The sequence below is a fragment of the Rhinopithecus roxellana genome, chromosome 2 (genome assembly GCF_007565055.1).
Source record: "Rhinopithecus roxellana isolate Shanxi Qingling chromosome 2, ASM756505v1, whole genome shotgun sequence".
Lineage (NCBI taxonomy): Eukaryota > Metazoa > Chordata > Mammalia > Primates > Cercopithecidae > Rhinopithecus > Rhinopithecus roxellana.
In genome coordinates, this window is record NC_044550.1 from 153,698,307 (window position 1) to 153,718,734 (window position 20,428).

Consider the following 20,428-nt stretch of genomic DNA (forward strand, 5'->3'; position numbering starts at 1 on the left):
ATGGCCAAAGTAGGAGGAAGGGGAGGTGCCACACTTTTAATCTAAACTCTGCCATTCTTCTGCCTCTGACTTGAGAAAACATATGCACAATTGCATAATCTTTATTTTTATTAATTTTTCTTTTCAGGCTGGAGCAGTGACAAGATCATGGCTCACTGCAGTCTCAACCTCTTGGGCTCAAGCAATCCTTCTGCCTCATTTTTTGTAGAGAGGTGTTACTATGTTGCCCAAGATAGTCTTAACTCCTGACCTCAAGCGATCCCCCTGCCTTGGCCTTCCCAAGTGCTGGGATTACAGGCACCAGCCACTGCCCCAGCCACACTACACATCTAAACAACCAGATCTCATGAGAACTCACTATTATAAGGAACAGTAAGAGGGAAATCCACCCTTTTGATCCAATCACCTCCCACCAGGCCCCTCCTCCAACACTGGGATTACAATTCAACATTATCTGAACTTATGAGCGATTACCTAAACTTATGAGGCTAGACTTTACAATATGGAACATAAAAGCTTAGATAAAAAGGTAAGAACAGTGCTATGAATTAAGAATGACTCCAAGATAAATATTAAATACTTGCTACATAAACACACAAAAAAACCAGAATGCGCTGACAGATACTCATTTTGTGCCTAAATTTTGTGAAACTTCTTCGGCTCAATGCAATGAAATAATACAAATAGTTCATATTCCTAACAGCTCTACTGTGGTTCTTTCCTAGTTTAATTCTTAACTGTTACAGCAGGACACCAAATCTCAAGAGACAGGTGACTTTCCAGAAGTCACACTGCTGAAAAGTTATACACGTGAAGCCTCTCAGAGATACTCACATGTGATGAAACTTGAGTTACCCCTAATCCATTTCTTTACATATGAAATGGGAGAACAGAATCTGTAAGGTTAGCAGAGAGAAAAGACGAGAGACCCAAGGTAAGGCAAGTAAGTTTATTAACCTGCCGGGCTTCTCCACCAGTCAGAGGTGGCAGCCCTGAGTTTACAAAATGAGGGGTTTATATGGGGGAGAGAGAGACCCGGGGGGTTGTTAGTTGATTAACTTTACCACATTTCATCTCGTGGCCAGCTTACAATATATTATCTTGTGAAAACAGGAATTTACAAGGGGGTGTAACTTAGGTTTATCCACGTTTCTCATGACCTCCCCCGTGCCACCCGGAGGGCTTCGGTGTAGCAAGTCTGGGGACCTTGCTGTGGCACCTAGATAAGGGTTCAGGAATGCAGCTGCAGAGTATTCAGGTTAAGGGTCAGCTGCATTGAGTTGGCGGGGGCGGGGTGGTCCTGGGGCAGCTTGTCCCTAACAGAATCCACCTCTGAGTTGTGACAATTAAATGAAGAATGTTGAAAAGGTGAACACGAAGCACCTGCTACATTGCCCTGTTGCCACCAGCAATGTCCCACTGCTCTAGCTCCTGTGGCACTGCACGGACACGTGGTTGCTACAAGTTAGTACGCATATTTGGCCTTATTAGAGGCACTTTCCTATTGTAATGGAAGGGATAGTTGGCTTAAGTCAACTGAAATACCAGCAACAGGACATTCCAGCTTCAATGGCTTGTACCTGTAGTTGTCAACCTATAGAAAGAAAAGTTTTAAAATGACGTTTTAAACAAAGAAAACTGAAATGTATCGCTTGTTCTACAAACTGTGTAAAGAAAATCACAAAGGTGCTCAAGTTGTAACGAAATTTTTTCTGGTTCAGCTGTGACTCCAGACAGGATCCAAAGGGGAGATTTCCAGTCTCTTCTCTGGGTTTTATGGAGACTTACTTTACCCTTCTGTGTTAGCCTCTTAAAGCACTGGGTTAACCTTAAAAGGGCACAGGAAAGGGTGCTTTGGGATTTTTTTTCTTTGATTTTTTACAGGGTTCACTATTATTTCCTGCGTTGCTCTCCATACCTCGTGGATCTCTGCTTCTCTAAGTCTGAAACCACCACTAGAAACAGCTGTTTTGTTTGGTGAGCATCTACATGGATGTTTCCTTCCAGTTAAGGGGAGCCGGATTCGGACCTTGGCCACAAACAGACGCCGGGGAGCCCTCCGGTCCCACTGGCCACGTGCTCCGGGTTGAGTCGTTTCCCCCCGCTCAAGGCTACGAACATACCTGTCCTAAGGATTGAGGCAGCTGCACTTCCGCAGTCGTAAGAGACGAACTCCTGAGCTCAAGGTCGGCTGGGGTTGGGTTCCTGTCGCCGCACGCGTGGCCCGCCCGAAACCCGCTACAAAGTAGTGGCGCGTCCGCCCTGGGGAAGCAAAGGGCAAAATTGTTACGGTGGCCCGGGACCTGCCCCGGAAACCTCTGGCTGTTCCTCTGGGCGCGGCGCCTGTGCCTCGCGCGGCCCCGGGACGAGCACTGCCGCCCGCCCCCCGGGCAGCCGAGGGCTGCTCTACCCCTCCGTTCTGGCCGCCAGGAGCAGAGGAGCTCGGGGCGGGCAAAGCCTGTGGGGACACGGGGCAAGCCCAGCCCCTGATCGGGCCCGCGGGCCGGCCGGGCGCCCTCCCCTCCGGAGACCGAAAGCCGAAGGCTGGAGACGCACTCACCACGCCATTCCAGCTGACAAAGAGGCAGGCGACCTGCACCGGCCGAACAAACCAGAGAGGCGGCGCCGGGCGGGGCGGGGCGGGGAAGGGGAGGAGGAGGGTCGCGGGGCCCGCAGCCAATCCCGGGAAGACTCTGGGCGAGGGCGGGGCTCGCAGCCGATCCTTGGAGAAGTCGGGGAGCTCAGCCAATCCCGGGAAGACGCTGAGCGGGGCGGGGTGGAGGGCCGCGGCACGCACAGCCAATCCCGGACGGGGCAGGACGGGCCTGGCCATTGGCTCTCGGTGTCCGGGGCCGGCCTAGGTCTGGCTCTTGCAGTGGCGCGTGGATAAGCCGTGTCTGCGCGCAGAGCATCCTCGGAATTAGATTCTTCAGGCTCCCCACCAATCCCCGGCGTTGGTGATTCTGGTGCTCTTAGGCCCTAGACCCTTCCTCGGGTTCTCTTGTGGGGAGGCCATCGAGGTTACTCCAGGGCTTGCCTAAGGCCTTGAGATTCCCTTTCCTAAAGCCACATTAATCCAGTGTGTGTTCATAATCTGTGTCCGCCTAAACCGTAAGCTTAAAGAGAAGCCAGGACCAAGTCTTGTTCGACAAGCTCACTCCCATGGCCTCTCCTAAAGCTTGGACTGCCTCCTTTCCTCATACTCCCTCTTTATTCATTTGCAGAGTCCAATAAGTAAACCATAATCAGTTGGAGGGTGGGAGTTGGAGAGGTTGAGAAGGCAGCCATAGCAGTCTCAAGGTAACAGGCTCAAACGTGGCAAACAAGTAGAATAAAATTGGAGTATATGCCAAAAGGAGAACTTCTATTACTGTTTCACATAGTTACCATCTGCTAACAAATCTAATCCTCAAAATATATTTTGTCATCTCCAAATTATAGATGGGGAAATAATTATGTTATGTGACTTGCCCAAAGTCACAGAGCAGCTAGCCAGTGGTAGATCCAGGATTTGAACTCAAGCAGCCTGAAGGCAGAGCCCCTCAAACACCATGCTACCTAGCCTTTCCCCAGGTATTGGGGATGGAGCAGGAAGGGAAACCAAAAAATAGCCTACATTTGGTTAACTGATCAAGACAGGCAGCTCTGGTGGGGTTGTAGCTTTGCAAGCAGAAAGAACAGCTCGTCCAGAGCCCCAAGGTAAACAGGAAAGGGATTTACTTGTTTAAGGACGCCCAGAAATGGAACATAAGGAGCAGAATGGCCTGAGATGAGAATGGCTTGGGGCCAGACCATGCAGGAAACCCTGGGAGAGTTGTTTTGTTTTGTTTTTGAGATGGAGTCTTGCTCTGTTACCCAGACTGGGGTGTGGTGGCGCGATCTTGGCTCTCTGCAGCCTCCACCTCCCAAGTTCAAACGATTCTCCTGCCTCGGCCTCCCGGGTAGCTGGGATTACAGGTACACACCACCATGCCTGGCTAATTTTTGTATTTATGGAAGAGTTTATATTTTGTGCTAATGATGATGGAAAGCTGTTCAAGTGCTTTTTTTGTTTGTTTGTTTTCATGTGCATTTTTTAAACAGTGGAATGATAGGATCTGATGTAGGGTGTGGTTTCGGGTGTGATTAAGGTGATTTTGGTGGGAAGAAGAAGTTGAATAAAATTTACCAATAAACCCTAGCAGCTAGTCATCATCTTGCAGATATTCATAGGATCTTGTTGAAATCGGAAAGTGAATATCAGTTTATTGCCCCCTCATCTTTCTCAAGAGTCTTCCAAACGTATCTCTAGTTGGAATCTGTTCTTTTTAGAGTCCTTTTTGATAGCTGAGAGATATTACCTTTCCTTTAACTATGGCAATGAATTTGGTCAGGCTATATGGGAAAATATAGGAAAAGAGAAGTAAATCTCCTTAGTAAAGAGACTAATGCAGGAATTCAGCAGCAACCTAGCAGGTGCTGGGGGTAGTTGTGCAGAATGTCTTCTCCCCTCCCCCAACCAGGAGATAAAAATGGGAAGGAATTATGAAAGAATTACATTTGTGTTTGATTTAAGAGAAATTCACCTTAATCTGAAGGCTTCACATTTCTGGCCAAATACTTCAATTCAATGAACATGAAAAACTTTGTTCATTTGAAATAGTAAAACTTCACTGGGCTTAGAGGAGAAATGTCTATTAAATACAGAGATGATAGAACAAAATAAACTGATTTATAATTGCTTTTAAGTTAGGTTCAAGATAATATGTATTTGGTACTAAAAATGCTTGCAATACTTAGAATACAGTTTAAAGAGAATTGTTTCAATTGGGTTTATTATTAGGCCTAATTTTTTGAGAGAAATTAGTATGTCCAATCCTTCCTTCCTTCCTTCTTTTTTTCTCTCTCTCTCTTTCCTTCCTTCCTTCCTTCCTTCCTTCCTTCCTTCCTTCCTTCCTTCCTTCCTTCCTTCCTTCCTTCCTTCCTTCTTTCTCTCTTTCTCTGTCTCTCTCTCCCTCCCTCCCTCCCTGCCTCCTTTGCTCCTTCCCTTCCTTCTTTCCTTTTCTTTTCTCTCTCTCTTGCTCTCTCTCTCTTTCTTGCTCTCTCTCTCTCTCTCAGCTCTCTCCCTCTCCCTTTCTTTTCCTTTTGACAGGGTCTTTATCACTTAGGCTAGAGTGCAGTGGCACGATCATAGCTCATGGGTCTAGCTCCAACTCCTAGGCTTAAGTGATCTTCCCGCCTCAGCCTCCCAAAGCATTGGCATTACAGTTGTGAGCCACCACGCCTGGCCAGTCTGTCCAATTTGAGGGAGTGCAGTCTGTCCAACTTTAATCTGTCTGAAGTTGAATAAAGGGACCTAGAAGAATACTCACCAGCCCTCCAGATATTCTCAGTTGGATTTCCCAGAGACACCACAAAATCACTCTTTTGGCCCAGAGTTTATTCTCTTCTTCCACCCGTCCACTTCCTTTTCGTGTCTTCTGTCTTGAAGAATAACAATTCCTTATCCCAGCTGTCCAGGACTTAGCACAAATGCTTTCCTTTCTCAGCCTCCTCCTCCATTTCTCAGCCTCCTACTTCCTCATCTTCTTCCATGTGGGCAGTTCTTCCTATTGACCATCCACGAGTCTGCCTCTTCTTTCCAGCCCTTGCTTGTACTTTAGTTCTAGCTCCATCATTTACTTTCAGCATTATCCACTGCAGTAGCCTCCACCTTCATTCAGCTTCCCTGTCTCCAGTGTTCCCTTCCCTATGAATTCTTCCACACGGCTGTCATCTCCATTGGAAATTGTTAAATGGTTCTTTACTGCCACCAGGAAAAAAACCGACCCCCACCTATCTACCTCCTCCTCCCACTTCCCACATACCTATTATGATCCAACCATGCTGAAATAACTGCAGAGCCCTGAATGCTGTCCAGCACTGTCCCGTACAACTTTCTGCAGTGATGGAAATGTTCTGTATCTCTGCTGTCCAGTATGGGCGCCATGTGTGGCTATTGAGTACTTGAAATGTGAATAGCACAACACAAGACCTGGATCTTAAACTTTATTTACTTTTAACTAATTTAAATTTAAATAGTCATGCTGGGTCTGGTGGTGGTATGCCTATAATCCCAGCTACGTGGGCAGAAGTCTGAGGTGGGAGGATCCCTTGAGGCCAGAAGTTTGAGGCTGCAGTGTGCTCTGACAGTGCCTGTGAATAGCCACTGCACTCCAGCTGCCATATGTATTCTATGTATATACATGTATAAGTATAGTTTGTGTGTGTGTGTGTGTGTGTGTGTAAAAATATGGTTACTACAATGTCAGTGGTAGTTCTCTCAAGGTGATGGGATTTCATGTGTCTTACTTTCTAAAATATTTTTGAGGTATCATTCAAATTCTTTACAATGAGCATGTATTACTGATATATAATTTTCATTACGGAAAACAAAATAAAGACTATATTAGCCTTTTGTAAGAAACTGCAAGAACATGATATCAGTATAAAGTATAGTGTTTCACAAAAAAGGAGAGCCACCCACCTTCCACAATTAGAGATACTCACTTGTCTACAACACAAGAGCGGGCAGTAGCCATGGCATAAGCAACAACTGACCTGAAAGCAAAAGAATGATCTCTTGTGGTGCCTCCACTGCTGTCTCCTGTGTCTACCCTCCCACCCCCACAGCAGACATGATCCTAGCACCATGACAATCACCTCTTCTCTGTCCCCTGCCTGACTCCTAGCTAGGGCTGGAGCCTGAAAAGGGGCCTTAGGTGTACAGAGAGGGTCACCTGGAATCACCAGAAGCATCTGCAGAAGTATATGGATATGTTGGGTGACTCAGATGACATCTTATTTGGCCCTTAGCATCAAGGATTTATTCTATCAAATACTCTATTAAGAACTAATGTTTTCATTTATTGGCTATTATATTTCTTTTCTACATTTTGGCAATTTTTTCTTTACTGAATAAAAGTGACAATTACCTGAGAGATTATTTTAAATTCATGGCAAAATGTGTTTTGCTGAGCTATGGGATGCAATTTCTGCAGATCTCAGTGTGCTCAGCTGTGGAAGTCAGTTATAGGGTATAGAGCTCTGGTGGTAGGGTAAGACCCAAAAAGCCACCAGAATGAATACAGGAGATAACGTAGCCTGGAGCCAAGACATGGTTTATATTTTGCACAGTAACTAATCTGCGAAAATAACAGGATGTTTTGAAATTTGATTAAGCAGCAAGGTGAAAGAAGCATTTTGGGGAGTTAGATCTATTTATTATTATTAAGGGTATTGTACAAGTTCTAATTCAATTCTAAAGAGAGGAGGAAATTTGTATTCTTTATTTTAAAACAAGGTGGCTTATCTAAATAAGTAACAAACTCAGTGTTTTATTTAAGTAATTAATTTATTTTTTGAGACATAGTCTTGCTCCGTCACCAGAGCTGGAGTGCAGTGGTGCGATCTCGGCTCACTGCAACCTCCGCCTCCCAGGTTCCAGTGATTCTCCTGCCTCAGCCTCCTGAGTAGCTGGGATTACAGGCGGCTGCCACCATGCCTGGCTAATTTTTGTATTTTTAGTAGAGACGGAGTTTCACCAAGTTGGCCAAGATGGTCTCACTCTCTTGACCTTGTGATCCACCCACCTTGGCCTCCCAAAGTGCTGGGATTACAGACACGAGCCACTGTGCCTGGCCCCGAAACTCAGTGTTTTAAATCATCCTTTTGTACATGTATGATCATATTTATAATTCTATCTCTATTTATCAATCTACTACTGGCAGCACCCACCTCATGTATTGGCGGCTCCTGAGGTGTCATGTGACTTGGATACCGGGATGGAGCCAGACTTTGTGAGATTGAAGCTTATACAATTTGGGTGGTCCTTAAAAGAAACAATGCGGCCGGGCGCGGTGGCTCAAGCCTGTAATCCCAGCACTTTGGGAGGCCGAGACGGGCAGATCACAAGGTCAGGAGATCGAGACCATCCTGGCTAACATGGTGAAACCCCGTCTCTACTAAAAAATACAAAAAAACTAGCTGGGCGAGGTGGCGGGCGCCTGTAGTCCCAGCTACTCGGGAGGCTGAGGCAGGAGAATGGCGTAAACCCGGGAGGCGGAGCTTGCAGTGAGCTGAGATCCGGCCACTGCACTCCAGCCTGGGCGACAGAGCGAGACTCCGTCTCAAAAAAAAAAAAAAAAAGAAAAAAAAAGAAACAATGCAAAAACATCATACTTTTATGAATTTTACAAAAATATGCAACCCCATGGACACGTTGTTAGAGCCATTCTTGGGCCCTAGGTGAGGCCCATGCAAATAAAGAAATTGACACCTAAACTTTACTTCAACAGTTTTAGGGTAAATCTACCTTGGCTGCTCAGATGCTCTAGAAAGGGGAATTGTTGACTACTCTTTAATATCATCCTTAGCATAGCACAGCTAAGGAGGAAACTTCATGCTTACACAAGGGCTTCTTCTTTAATCATCAGCAATGGTCCAGTTTACTCTACACCTACTATTTGTGCCAGGCACTGTTTTAAGCCTTTTTTTTTTTTTTGCATTGTCTCTTTTGCGTCCTCATACTAACACTGAGATATATGTACTAGACGATCTCCATTTAACAGATAGGAAACTGAACCCAGAGATATTGAATAACTTGCCCAAGAAGAGGTACCCGCTGAGTGCTGAAAAACAGGCAGAGGTGGGGATGGGTTTCCAGCTGTTGAATTCCTGGGGCAGTGCTGTCTAAGAACAGTAGCAGAAAGAGAGGCCTAGGCCACCAAACTGAGGTTCAACAACCTGACCTCTGCTGTGGGGTGAGCTTGGTGAGAGCAGGCAGGACATAGGTCACTAGGAGAAAGATCCAGTTTCCGGAACTGGACAGAAGGTCTCAGCCAAATACGGGGAGTTGGAGGTAGGGAATCTTGGTTCTGAGCCCCAGGAACCTCCACTATATAACATAAGATTGGTTTTAGAGATTCAGAGATGATGGGTCAACGGGCAGAAAGGTTTCCTGACATCCACAAACTCAAAATAAAAATGGCCATTTGTATACTCTGAGCAGCCACGAAGCTCTCTGGACAATAAAACTGCTGAGAAGTCATCTAGGAACAGTTTAATGCCACCTTTCTCCACCTTCTTTGGGATAAATATGCATCACATGTTCTTCCTCTTTTTTAGTCTTGCACACAAACACATTAATCCCAATGTCTTCCTCAGACCAGCGTTAAAGTCACTTTTTTTCCCCAATGTTGGAAAGCCCTGATAACAAAACTAAAACCCCCTTAGTTCTATCCTCTCTTCTTTAATTTCATTTGCATGGTAAAACCCAGCATATTTATCGTTGGTAAATATCAGAAGAGAGCTTCAGATATCCCTGTATAAAGGGAGAGGGAAGTAGTACGTGTTAAGAGTGAAATGGAGTTAACCAAGAACTTTAAAACAACTTGTATTTGCAATTTATTTGTGCTTTTTAAATTTCTACTGTTTTGTATTTATTGATGATTATTTGTGATTTATTATTTATTCTTTTTTTTGAGAAAGAGTCTTGCTCTGTGCTTAGTGTGCTCAGCTGTGGAAGTCAGTTATAGGGCTTAGAGCTCTGGTGGTAGGGTAAGGCTGAAAAAGCCACCAGAATGAGTAGAGGAGACAACATAGCCTGGAGCCAAGACATGATCTATATTCTGCACAGTAACTAATCTGTGAAAATAACAGTGGTGCCATCTTGGCTCACTGCAAACTCTGCCTCTTGGGTTTATGCAGTCTCCTGCCTCAGCCTCCCAAGTAGCTGAGATTACAGGGAGGAACCCCCACACCCAGCTAATTTTTGTATTTTTAATAGAGATGGGGTTTCACCATATTGATCAGGGTTGTCTCGAACTCCTAACCTCGAGTGATCCATCTGCCTCAGCCTCCCAAAGTGCTGAGATTAGAGGTGTGAGCCATCGCACCTGGTCATTTATTCATTATTTACAGCCCAGTTTAGTCCAAAAAGGATTTGAGTGTAATTTACACAAATACATTACAATGAGATTTTCAAAGAATAGTGAGAAAGTTGGAGTGCAGGGAAAATATGATTAAAGTCCAAGGCTAGTACACAAAATAAAACCATGGGGAATACTTGCTGGAGGAAGGCTGAAGATTTTGCTCTGAGCTGCCTGGCAGTCAATGTAAAACATCAGAAAATAGAAAAAAAAATTGACACTCAAGAGAAATACAAATATTCCTGGAAGAAATTTCTTCCATGGATCTTTATAAAGAGGGTACTGTAACCAACCTCCTCAATATCAATAATCTAAAGAGAATAGTTTTTTACTTGGAAAATAGGTGTGATAAAAAAAAAAAAAAGAAAAAAAAGAATGTTTTTAATCTCTCCAGCTTTCGGGTGTCCAAGATTTTTGATGCCTAGCCAAGATGATTTACTTGCTTGAATTCAATTAAAACAAAATGTTTTTCACATCCCAATTATCATTTGGCAAGAGAGTTGTCTGTCATGCACATGACACTTGGGGAAAAAATTGGACTTTTAACTGATTATGAAGCAGATAGGCTACACTCTGCTGTAATACTGAAATCAATGGCTAAAAACAGATGGCACCTTCCCATAACAAAGATGTGGTAATTTGGGTTAGTTCCCTGGCCAAAGATTCGGCATTTAGTCATAGACATAAGTGCGTGTGTGTGTGTGTGTGTGTGTGTGTGTGTGTGTGTGTTGTGGGGGACGGGCGGTCGTCAACTTTAAATAACAAGAGTCAGAAAATTTTTAAGTATAGAGTTTATTTGAGCTCAAAGTTTGAGGGCGGCCACCCAGGAGCAAAGATTCAAGTTGTCCTGAATATACACTCTGATTAGCAGCAGTTACAAGTGGGTTTATTTTTAATTTTTAGCTTTTTTAAAGGCAGGGTCCTTCCCAGGCTGGAGTACAGTGGTGTAATCATGGCTCACTGTAACCTTGAACTCCTGGGCTCAAGTGATCCTCCTACCTTAGCCTCCTGAATGGCCAGGATTACAGGCAAGTGCCACCATGCCCAGCTACTTTTCAAAATTTTTTTGTGGAGATGGGGTCTTCCTGTGTTGGCCAGTCTGGTCTCAAACTTCTGGCCTCAAGCAATCCTGCCTCAGCCTCCCAAAGTGCTGGTATTGTGGCCACAGTGGGTTTATTACTATTTTTATTTTTTGGTAGTTCAGTGATCCTTGTTCTGAAAGTGAGTTTTTAAAGGAAAAAGAAGAGCAGTTCCTAAATTGTAATGTAAACCAATAATTTACATTAAGGTAACACAAGCTATTGGCTATACATTGTTCTTTGTGTCACAAATTCCAAGAACATGAAGATAATGGTGGCTGGGAGTGGTGGCTCATACCTGTAATCCCAGAATTTTGAGAGGCTGAGACGCGCAGATCTCCTGAGGTTAGGAGTTCGAGACCAGCCTGGCCAACATGGTAAAACCCCATCTCTACTAAAAATACAAAAATCAGGCCGGGCGCGGTGGCTCAAGCCTGTAATTCCAGCATTTTAGGAGGCTGAGGTGGGCGGATCATGAGGTCAGGAGTTCGAGACCAGCCTGGCCAACATGCTGAAACCCCATCTCTATTAAAAATACAAATAAATTGCCAGGGGTGTTGGTGCTCACCTGTAATCCCAGTTACTTAGGAGGCTGAGGCAGGAGAATTGCTTGAACCCGGGAGGCAGAGATTGCAGTGAGCCGAGATCACTCCACGGTACTCCAGTCTGGGCAACAGAGTGAGACTCTGTCACAAACAAACAAACAAGCAAACAAAAAGATAATGGGGGAAGGGGCTACACAGGAACAAAATGCCTTTAAACAATTGTCCCTGGGAATGGATGTGGGGAGCAGGGGTAGGATGTGATCAAGTTCCATACTCATGTCCCTCTGGGCCAAATAGATTTTTGCATATCTCATATGACTCAGACTGTTCTGACCTTTCTTTTTCTCTCATTTCCCCCCTTTTCATCAAGACCTTTCAAAGAAAGCATTGTAGGTGAACTCAAACAGTTCTGGCTTCAGTTATGTTCAGGAGCTTAGTCCCATGTCATTAGGAATGCTCATTCCCAGATGGTCCTGTTCCACATGGGGGGTGGGGGAAACAAGATACATCTCAGTTAGGAATTTTAAGAGTCCCCAAAGGCTAAATGGGATGGCATCACAGGGTGGCAAAAATGAGACCTCAGTCAAGTCATTGATTTATATAGCTGCTATCACTTGTTGAATCATCTCTAGTATTCAGATTACCATGAGTTTAGTTTTCTCAGAAGTAAAACAAGGGATACATAGTAGAAATATAATACACATAAAGATTATAATAAAAAAGAGAATTTGAATACCAAAATGTCAAAAAGAAAACCCTATTCCATAAAGGAGTCAACTATGAAGATTATAAAGAAAATGAAAACCTGGTCCTTCTTTAGAAAATTCTTATATCCAGGAAATAATTTAGGATTTAGTTCAAATCATAGAGAAATAATAAAATGTTAAAAATAGTGTTCAGGACTGGTATACAAGAAAAGGTGTGCTATAGTTTTCTTCTGAAACATTTTTTTCCCCCTCTTCAGCTCCCCATTTCTACCAAAGGTAAATTTTAATAGGACCAATGTACTTGCAAAATAAGTTTTAGTATTATACTTGGCCTGATTATTTGCATAAAACTCAGCAAGAATAGTGAATGGCCATATAGGCTCTTTTAAGTTGGCTTTGTTGGAATGTTTTAATAAGGAATTTAAGTTTTTTTTTTTTTTTTTTTTTTTTTTTGAGACAGAGTTTCACTCTTGTTGCTCAGGCTGGAGTGCAATGGTGCAATCTCAGCTCACTGCAACCTCTGCCTTCTGAGTTCAAGTGATTCTCCTGCCTCAGCCTCCCAAGTAGCTGGATTACAGGCATGCACCGCCACGCCTGGCTAATTTTGTATTTTTAGTAGAGACAGGGTTTCTCCATGTTGGTCAGGCTGGTCTCAAACTCCTGACCTCAGGTGATCTGCTTGCCTGGGCCTCCCAAAGTGCTGGGATTACAAGTGTGAGCCACCATGCCCAGCCACTTAAGATTAAACTTTTAAAAGCTTCTTGAAGTTAGGATACCAAGCCAGGGATTCACCAGGAGACTGTTCGTGTAGTATCTGTATGAATTGGGTGAATTCCTCTCTTCTCAAGGTCTCAAAAGTATCTTGAGGTTCCTCATCTTCAGAAAGTGATATTATTCATTTACCACAGAGTCAGAAACCATGTAGACAAGGTACCTGGCCAGTCTTTCCAACAGCGTTTTAGCAGCTGTATAAAATCAATTTCAATTCCTCAAAGCAGTCTGGTCATATGTAAAACATGCCATTCCTGTTGAGCCTTAGTAAAATTACCAGTTCATCTAACATGTCCTGTTACAAAAGAAAACATATTCTTATTGAACCTATGCAAATAATTATATTTCCATAAAATAGAAATAGTCACCAATAGTTTCCAAATTTTGGAAAAATCAGGTAGAGAGAAAGGTAAATATTTATATTTTGCTTATAAAAGTATACTTTAGACAATTGCTGTGAGCTGTAAATAACTGAAAAGAAAAATGTTTTCTTGACTCTAGAAAACAAAGTACAAAAAGAACCAGGAATGTTTCAAACAAAAAATGTCATAAAAGTAATTTTAGTCCTCTATCAATTCAGTCCTGTGTAATAATTCTTATTTTGCTTGATGTTTTGTTAACAATTTTCATGAAAACATACTTTTTGTCCTCCATCAAGTCATACCGTGTAATAATTCTTATTCTGCTTGATGTTTTCTTAGCAATTTCATGAACACATAAGCTTTTTATTAGAGTTCTGGAAATTTTGACTTGGTCTAATGATATGATCTCTAAAGTTATCAGAAGCCTGTTCTCAAGGGTACTTGTCAGGGCTCTTTTCAGTGAATTTACTTGAAGAAGCAAAAAAAGAAGTGAATTTACTTGAAGAAGCAAATATAGACTATAATCTATTATAAACCACTTTTTTAGTAGAATAAAAGTAAAGCAATGATTGTCAATGAAAAAAGACTTAGAGTAGCCATGGTTAAAGATGCAATTGAAAATGCAATTATATCGTTTCTGTTACAACAATTTAACATAATAATTATAAATATGACTGACAGGCTAGGTGCGGTGGCTCACACCTGTAATCCCAGCACATTGGGAGGCTGAGGCGGGCTGATCACTTGAGGTCAAGGGTTCGAGATCAGCCTGGCCAACATGGTGAAACCTGGTCTCTACTAAAGATACAAAAAATTAGCCAGGCGTGGTGGCACACACCTGTAATCCCAGCTACTTGGGAAGCTGAGGCAGGAGAATTGCTTGAACCTGGGAGGCGGAGGTTGCAGTGAGCTGAGATCGTGCCATTGTACTCTAGCCTGGGTGACAGGGCAAGACTCCATCTCAAAAACATACATACACACATACATACATAAGACATAACATATATCAAGATGTATCAGAATTTTAGGAACCTCATATAATTTTGGAACACATATTAATAACACATTTATGCAAATATAACTTGAAAAAGTTAAACACAATTTCTTATTTGACAATGCCTCTTGTATGAGTTTAACATACCAAATAAGCCTAACATGTCTCTTGAGGATTTTCAGGGGTTCCTGTTTGTTATGTGCAAGTTAGTTCAGGTCAAAAAGACTTAATTTTAGAATTCAAAATTTAATTTTGGGAAGTATATCAAATATCAAAGGTTTGAAACACTTGATATTAAAATAAGAAAAGTTTAAAACATATGATCAAAATAGAATCACAGGTCACTGTAAAAAATAATCATTCATTTACCCAAAACGATAATTAACATATTTCAAAAAGCAAAGACTTTTACTCTTTCATAGAGAGGATACTGTTTCCAGTAGAGAAAACAAAAGAAAGACAGCATGAGGCAAAGTCTTCCTCCACTTATTTTTGCAGTTTACTCAAAAGGTAAATAAATATATTACAATGTCTTATTAATACTATGTGAAATTCTTGTTCAAAGGAGAAAATCAAATTTTACTTTCATATTAGTATATTAGTAACAATAAAGCTAATTTTAATAAAGTCTTATAAACAAATTCATCGAATCTAAGTCAGCTTTGGCCACACAACATGAGATTTCTATAAACATTTTATAATCTCTTAACAATTATCTATTAAAGACCAGATCAATGCTCTAAGAAAACTGTATTGTTTTACATAGGGTCCTAGACTCGTCTTGAATCAGTTTGCTCAATTTTTATTTTATTATTTTTTAATGAGTGCACAATACAAAAATTTATTTCAATAATGGTGATAACCTAAAGCCACAGAACAAAATATAAATTACATTTAGAATACTCTATTTAGGATGCTGAATTTCTGTTTTTTTAAAAATATGTTTCTTAATAAACATACACAAATTTTGATGCCAAATTCTTCCATGACACTAAACATTTGCGGTGTTGATGAACATGATCTATGTATAAGAATATATATATATACTTGTGGATATATTATTCTACAGAAGAGGGAAATTATCCTTTTATATATCAGAGGGTCCCATAGGATCGAAGAAGTTATAGGAAAACTAATTTTTTTTTTTAGCTATGTCTACTGGAATGGGAAGCTAACTTTTTTAAATAATTGAAGATACACAACGGTGAAAAAAGATTCCTTCCAGTGGAGCTGAACTTACACCCTCCGGAAAAGTAAAATCAGTGTTGAGTTTATCATCTTTTTGTGATTTGAAGATAGAGATGCTAGTTTTGTTGAGTGATTAGACACGGATGACCCTTCTGACTTTTATTTATTTTTTGTTAGGGCTCAGTAAAATAAATATTTTTTTCCTGTTTTCTTTTTAAAAATTTTTTATTTTAGGTTTGGGGGTACATGTGCAGGTTTGTTATACAGGTAAATTGCATGTCACAGGGGTTTGGTGTACACATTATTTTGCCACTTAGGTAATAAGCATAGTACCCTAGAGGTAGTTTTTCAATCTTCACCCCCCCCGACCCTGCACCATCAAGTAGGCCCCAGTGTCTCTTGTTCCCTTCCTTGCATCCATATGTACTCACTGTTTAGCTCCCACTTACACATGAGAACATGTGATATTTGGTTTTCTGTTCCTGCATTAGTTTGCTTAGGATAATAGCCTCTAGCTCCATCCATGTCGCTACAGAGGACATGATCTCATTCTTTTTATGGATGCATAGTATTCCGTGTGCGTGTGTGTGTGTGTGTGTGTGTGTGTGTGTGTGTATCACATTTTTTAAATTCAGTGTACCATTGATGGGCATTTAGGTTGATTCCATGTCTTTGCTATTGGGCATACTGCTGAGTTGAACAAACACATGCATGTGTCTTTATGGTAGAATGATTTATAATTTCTTTGGGTATATACCCAAGAATAGAATTGCTGGGTCAAATGGTAGTTCTGTTTTAAGTTCTTTGAGAAATTGCCAAACTGCTTTCAACAGTGGATGAACAAGTTTACATTCCCACCAGCAGTGAATAAGCATTCCTTTTCCTCTACAACCTCACCAGCATCTTTTATTTTTTTGACTTTTTAAAAATAGCCAGTATAACTGGTATGAGATGGTATCTTATTGTGGTTTTGGTTTGCATTTCTCTAATGATTAGTGAAATTGAGCCGTTTTTTATATGATTGTTGGCAGCATGAATGTCTTTTGAAAAACGTCTGTTAATGACATTAGGCCACTTTTTAATGGGGTTGGTTTTGCTTGTAAATTTAAGTTCTTTATAGATTTTAGATATAACACCTATGTTGGATGGATAGTTTGTAAATATTTTCTCCCGTTGTATAGGTTGTCTGTTTACCCTTTCTTGATAGGTTATTTTGCTGTGCAGGTCTTTAGTTTAATGAGGTTTCATTTATCAATTTTTGTTTTTGTTGCAATTGCTTTTGATGTCTTCATCAAGAAATCTTTGCCAGGTCCTAGGTTCAGAATGATATTTCCTAGGTTGTCTTCCAGGGTTTTTATAGTTATGGGTTCTAGATTAAAGTCTTTAATTCATCCTGAGTTAATTTTTGTATATGGTGTAAGGAAGGGATCCAGTTTCAGTCTTCTCCATATGGCTAGCCAGTTACCTCAGCACTACTTATTGAATAGAAAGTCCTTTCTTCATTGCTTGTTTTTGTTGATTTTGTCAAAGATCAGATTATTGTAGGTGTGTGGAATTATTCCTGGGCTCTCTACCCTTGTAGTATAGTTTGAAGTAGGGTAAAGTGATGAATATATGAATATCACTTTTTTTTTTTTTTTTTTTTTTTTGCTTAGTATGGCCTTGGCTATTTGAGTTCTTTTTTGGTTCCATAAGAAATTTTAAATTTTTTTGTCTAATTCTGTGAACAATGTCATTGGTAGTTTGATAGGAATAGCATCGAATCTATAAATAGCTCTGAGCAGTATGACCATTCTGATAATATTGATTCTTCCTATCCATGAGCATGAAATGTTTTTCCATTCGATTGTGACATCTCGGATTTCTCTGAGCAGTGTTTTGTAATTCTTGTTGTAGAGGTCTTTCACCTCCTTGGTTAGATGTATTCCTACGTGGTTTTTTTTGTTTGTTTTTTGAGATAGAATCTCACTCTTGTCACCCAGGATGAGTGCAGTGGTGCTATCTCAGCTCACTGCAAACTCTGCCTCCCAGGTTCAAGCGATTCTCCTGCCTCAGCCCCCCAAGGAGCTGGGATTACAGGTGTGCACTACCATGCCTGGCTAATTTTTGTATTTTTAGTAGAGATGGGGTTTCACCATGTTGCCCAGGCTGGTCTCGAACTCCAGATTTCAGATGATCCGCCTACCTCGGCCTCCCAAAGTGCTGAGATTACAGGTGTGAGCTACCATACCCAGCCATTCCTAGATATTTTATTTTTTATGTGGTGATTGTGAATGGGACTGCATTCATTATTTGGCTCCCAGTTTGTGTATGTGAATGCTAATAATTTCTGTACAGTGATTTTGTATCCTGAGATTTTGGTAAAGTTGTGTATCAGATCAAGGAGCTTTTGGGCAGAGACTATCGGCTTTCTAAGTATAGAATTATATTGTCTGCAAACAGAGATAGTTTCACCTTCTCTCTTCCTATTTGGCTGCCTTTTATTTCTTTCTCTTGTGTGATTGCTCTGGCTAGGACTTCCAGTACTGTGTTGAATAGGAGTAATGAGAGAGGGCATCCTTGTCTTGTTCCAGTTTTCAAGTGGAATGCTTCTATATTTTGCCAGTATGATGTTGATTGTGGGTTTTTCATAGAGGACTGTTATTATTTTGAAGTATGTTCCTTCAATGCCTAGTTTGTTGAGGTTTTTTTTTTTTTTTTGAGACAGAGTCTCGCTCTGTCACCTAGGCTGGAGTGCAGTGGTGCAATCTCATTTCACTGAAACCTCCACTCCCAGGTTCAAGCAATTCTCCTGCTTCAGCCTCCCAAGTAGCTGGGATTATAGGCGCACACCACCATGCCCGGCTAATTTTTATATTTTTAATAGAGGCGGGGTTTCACTATGTTGGTCAGGCTGGTCTTGAACTCCTGACCTCGTGATCTGCCCGCCTCGGCCTCCCAAAGTGCTGAGATTACAGGCGTCAGCCACCCTGCCCAGCAATGATTTTTTGATGTGAAGGGATGTTGAATTTTGTCAAAAGCCTTTTCTGTATCACTTGAGATGATCATGGATTTTGTTTTTCTGTTTTTTGTTTGTTTGTTTGTTTTGTTTTGTTTTTTGAGACAGAGTCTTGAACTGGGCTGGAGTGCAGTGGCATGATCTCGGCTCACTACAACCTCTGCTAGTTTTTTGTATTTTTACTGGAGACGTGTTTTCACTATGTTGGCCAGGCTGGCCTCAAACTCCTGACCTTGTGATCCACCTGCCTCGGCCTCCCAAAGTGTTGGGATTACAAGTGTGAGCCACTGTACTCAGCCTGCTTTTCTGTTTTTTTGAGATAGAGTCTCACTCTTGCCCAGACTGGAGTACAGTGATATGATCACAGCTCACTGCAGCCTTGACCTCCCAGTCAGACAATCCTCCTCTCTCAGCCTGCTGAGTAACTGGGGAAATGATTCTGGGGGATGACTGGGGAATGACTTCTGGAGAAATGATAATAGGCTTGTAGGGTTTCTGCTAACAGGCTGTTAGCCTTTTGGGGTTCTCTTGGTAGGTGAGCACCTTCTCTCCAGCTCCAGGTGCATGCCACCATGCCCTGCTAACTTTTGTATTTTTTTGTAGAGATGGAGTTTCACCAGTGTTACCCAGGCTGGTCTCAAACTCCTGGGCTCAAGTGGTCCTCCTGCCTTGGTCTCCCAAAGTGCTGAATTACAGGCATAAGCCACTGCACTCAGCCATGGTTTTGTTTTTAGTTCTGTGTATGTGGTGAATAACATTTATTGATTTGTGCATGTTGAACCAAGCTTGTATCCTATGGATAAAGCCTACTTGATTGTAGTGGATTAGCTTTTTGAAGTGCAGTTGGATTCACTTTGCTCATATTTTGTTGAGTATTTTGGCATCAATGTTCATCAAGGATATTGGCCTGAAATTTCCTTTTTATGTTGTGTCTCTGCCAGGTTTTGGTATCAGATGATGCTAACCTTATAGAATGAGTTAGAAATGAGACTATCCTCCTCAGTTTTTTGGAATACTTTCAATAGAAATAGTACCAGTTCTTCTTTGTACATCTAGTAGAATTAGGCTGTGAATCCATCTGGTCCTGGCCTTTTTCTGGTTGTTAGCCTTTTAATACTAATTCACTTTTGGAACTCATTATTGGTCTGTTCAAGGATTCAGTCTCTTTCTAGTGTAACCTTATGAAATTGTATGTTTTCAGGAATTTATCCATTTCTTCTAGGTTTTCCAGTTTGTGTGCATACAGGTGTTTGTAATAGTCTCTGAGGGTATTTTTGTAATTTCTGTGGGTTCAGTGATAACATCCCCTTTGTCAATTCTGATTGTATTTATCTGGATCTTCTCTCCTTTATTATTAGTCTAGCTACCAGGCTATCAATCTTATTAATTCTTTCAAATAAGCTCCTGGATTCATTGATCTTTTTGTATGTTTTTTTTTTTTTTTTTGCATCTAAATTTCCTTCAGTTCAGCTCTGATTTTGGTTATTCCTTGTTTTCTCCTAGCTTTGGGGTTAGTATACTTTTGTTTCTCTTACTCCTGCAGACTTTATGTCAGGTTGTTAATTTGAGATCTAACTTTTCGAAGTGGACATTTAGTTATACAAATGTTTCTCCTAACACTGTGTTGGATGTGTCCCAGAGATTCTGGTACATTGCATCTTTGTTCTTACTAGTTTCTAAGAATTTTTTGATTTCAGCTCTAATTTCATTATTTCCCCAAAAGTCATTCAGGAGCAGGTTGTGTATTTTTTGTTTAATCATGTGGTTTTGAATGATTTCTATTTTTATTGAACTATTGTCTGAGTGTGTGGTTGGTATGACTTTGGTGTTTTTGTAG

General features: G+C 41.3%; 1 protein-coding gene and 1 non-coding gene across 2 annotated transcripts in view; both read right to left on the bottom strand.

The window, feature by feature from the left end:
• Positions 1-934: 934 nt before the first annotated feature.
• Positions 935-20,428, bottom strand: part of LOC104666881 (putative uncharacterized protein DANCR) — a 28,618-nt gene continuing 9,124 nt past the window's right edge. Inside the window, exons 2-4 of the mRNA XM_010369012.2 lie at positions 2,561-2,897; positions 2,124-2,262; positions 935-1,594 (exon numbers count right to left, since the gene is read on the bottom strand). Of these exons, the coding sequence (XP_010367314.2) occupies positions 1,502-1,594; positions 2,124-2,262; positions 2,561-2,897 (569 nt within the window). The 3' untranslated portion in view covers positions 935-1,501. The remainder of the gene's footprint in view (positions 1,595-2,123; positions 2,263-2,560; positions 2,898-20,428) is intronic.
• LOC115896262 lies at positions 1,720-1,841 on the bottom strand. Its single transcript, XR_004056164.1, has one exon. It is a non-coding gene; the product is annotated as a small nucleolar RNA SNORA26 (small nucleolar RNA).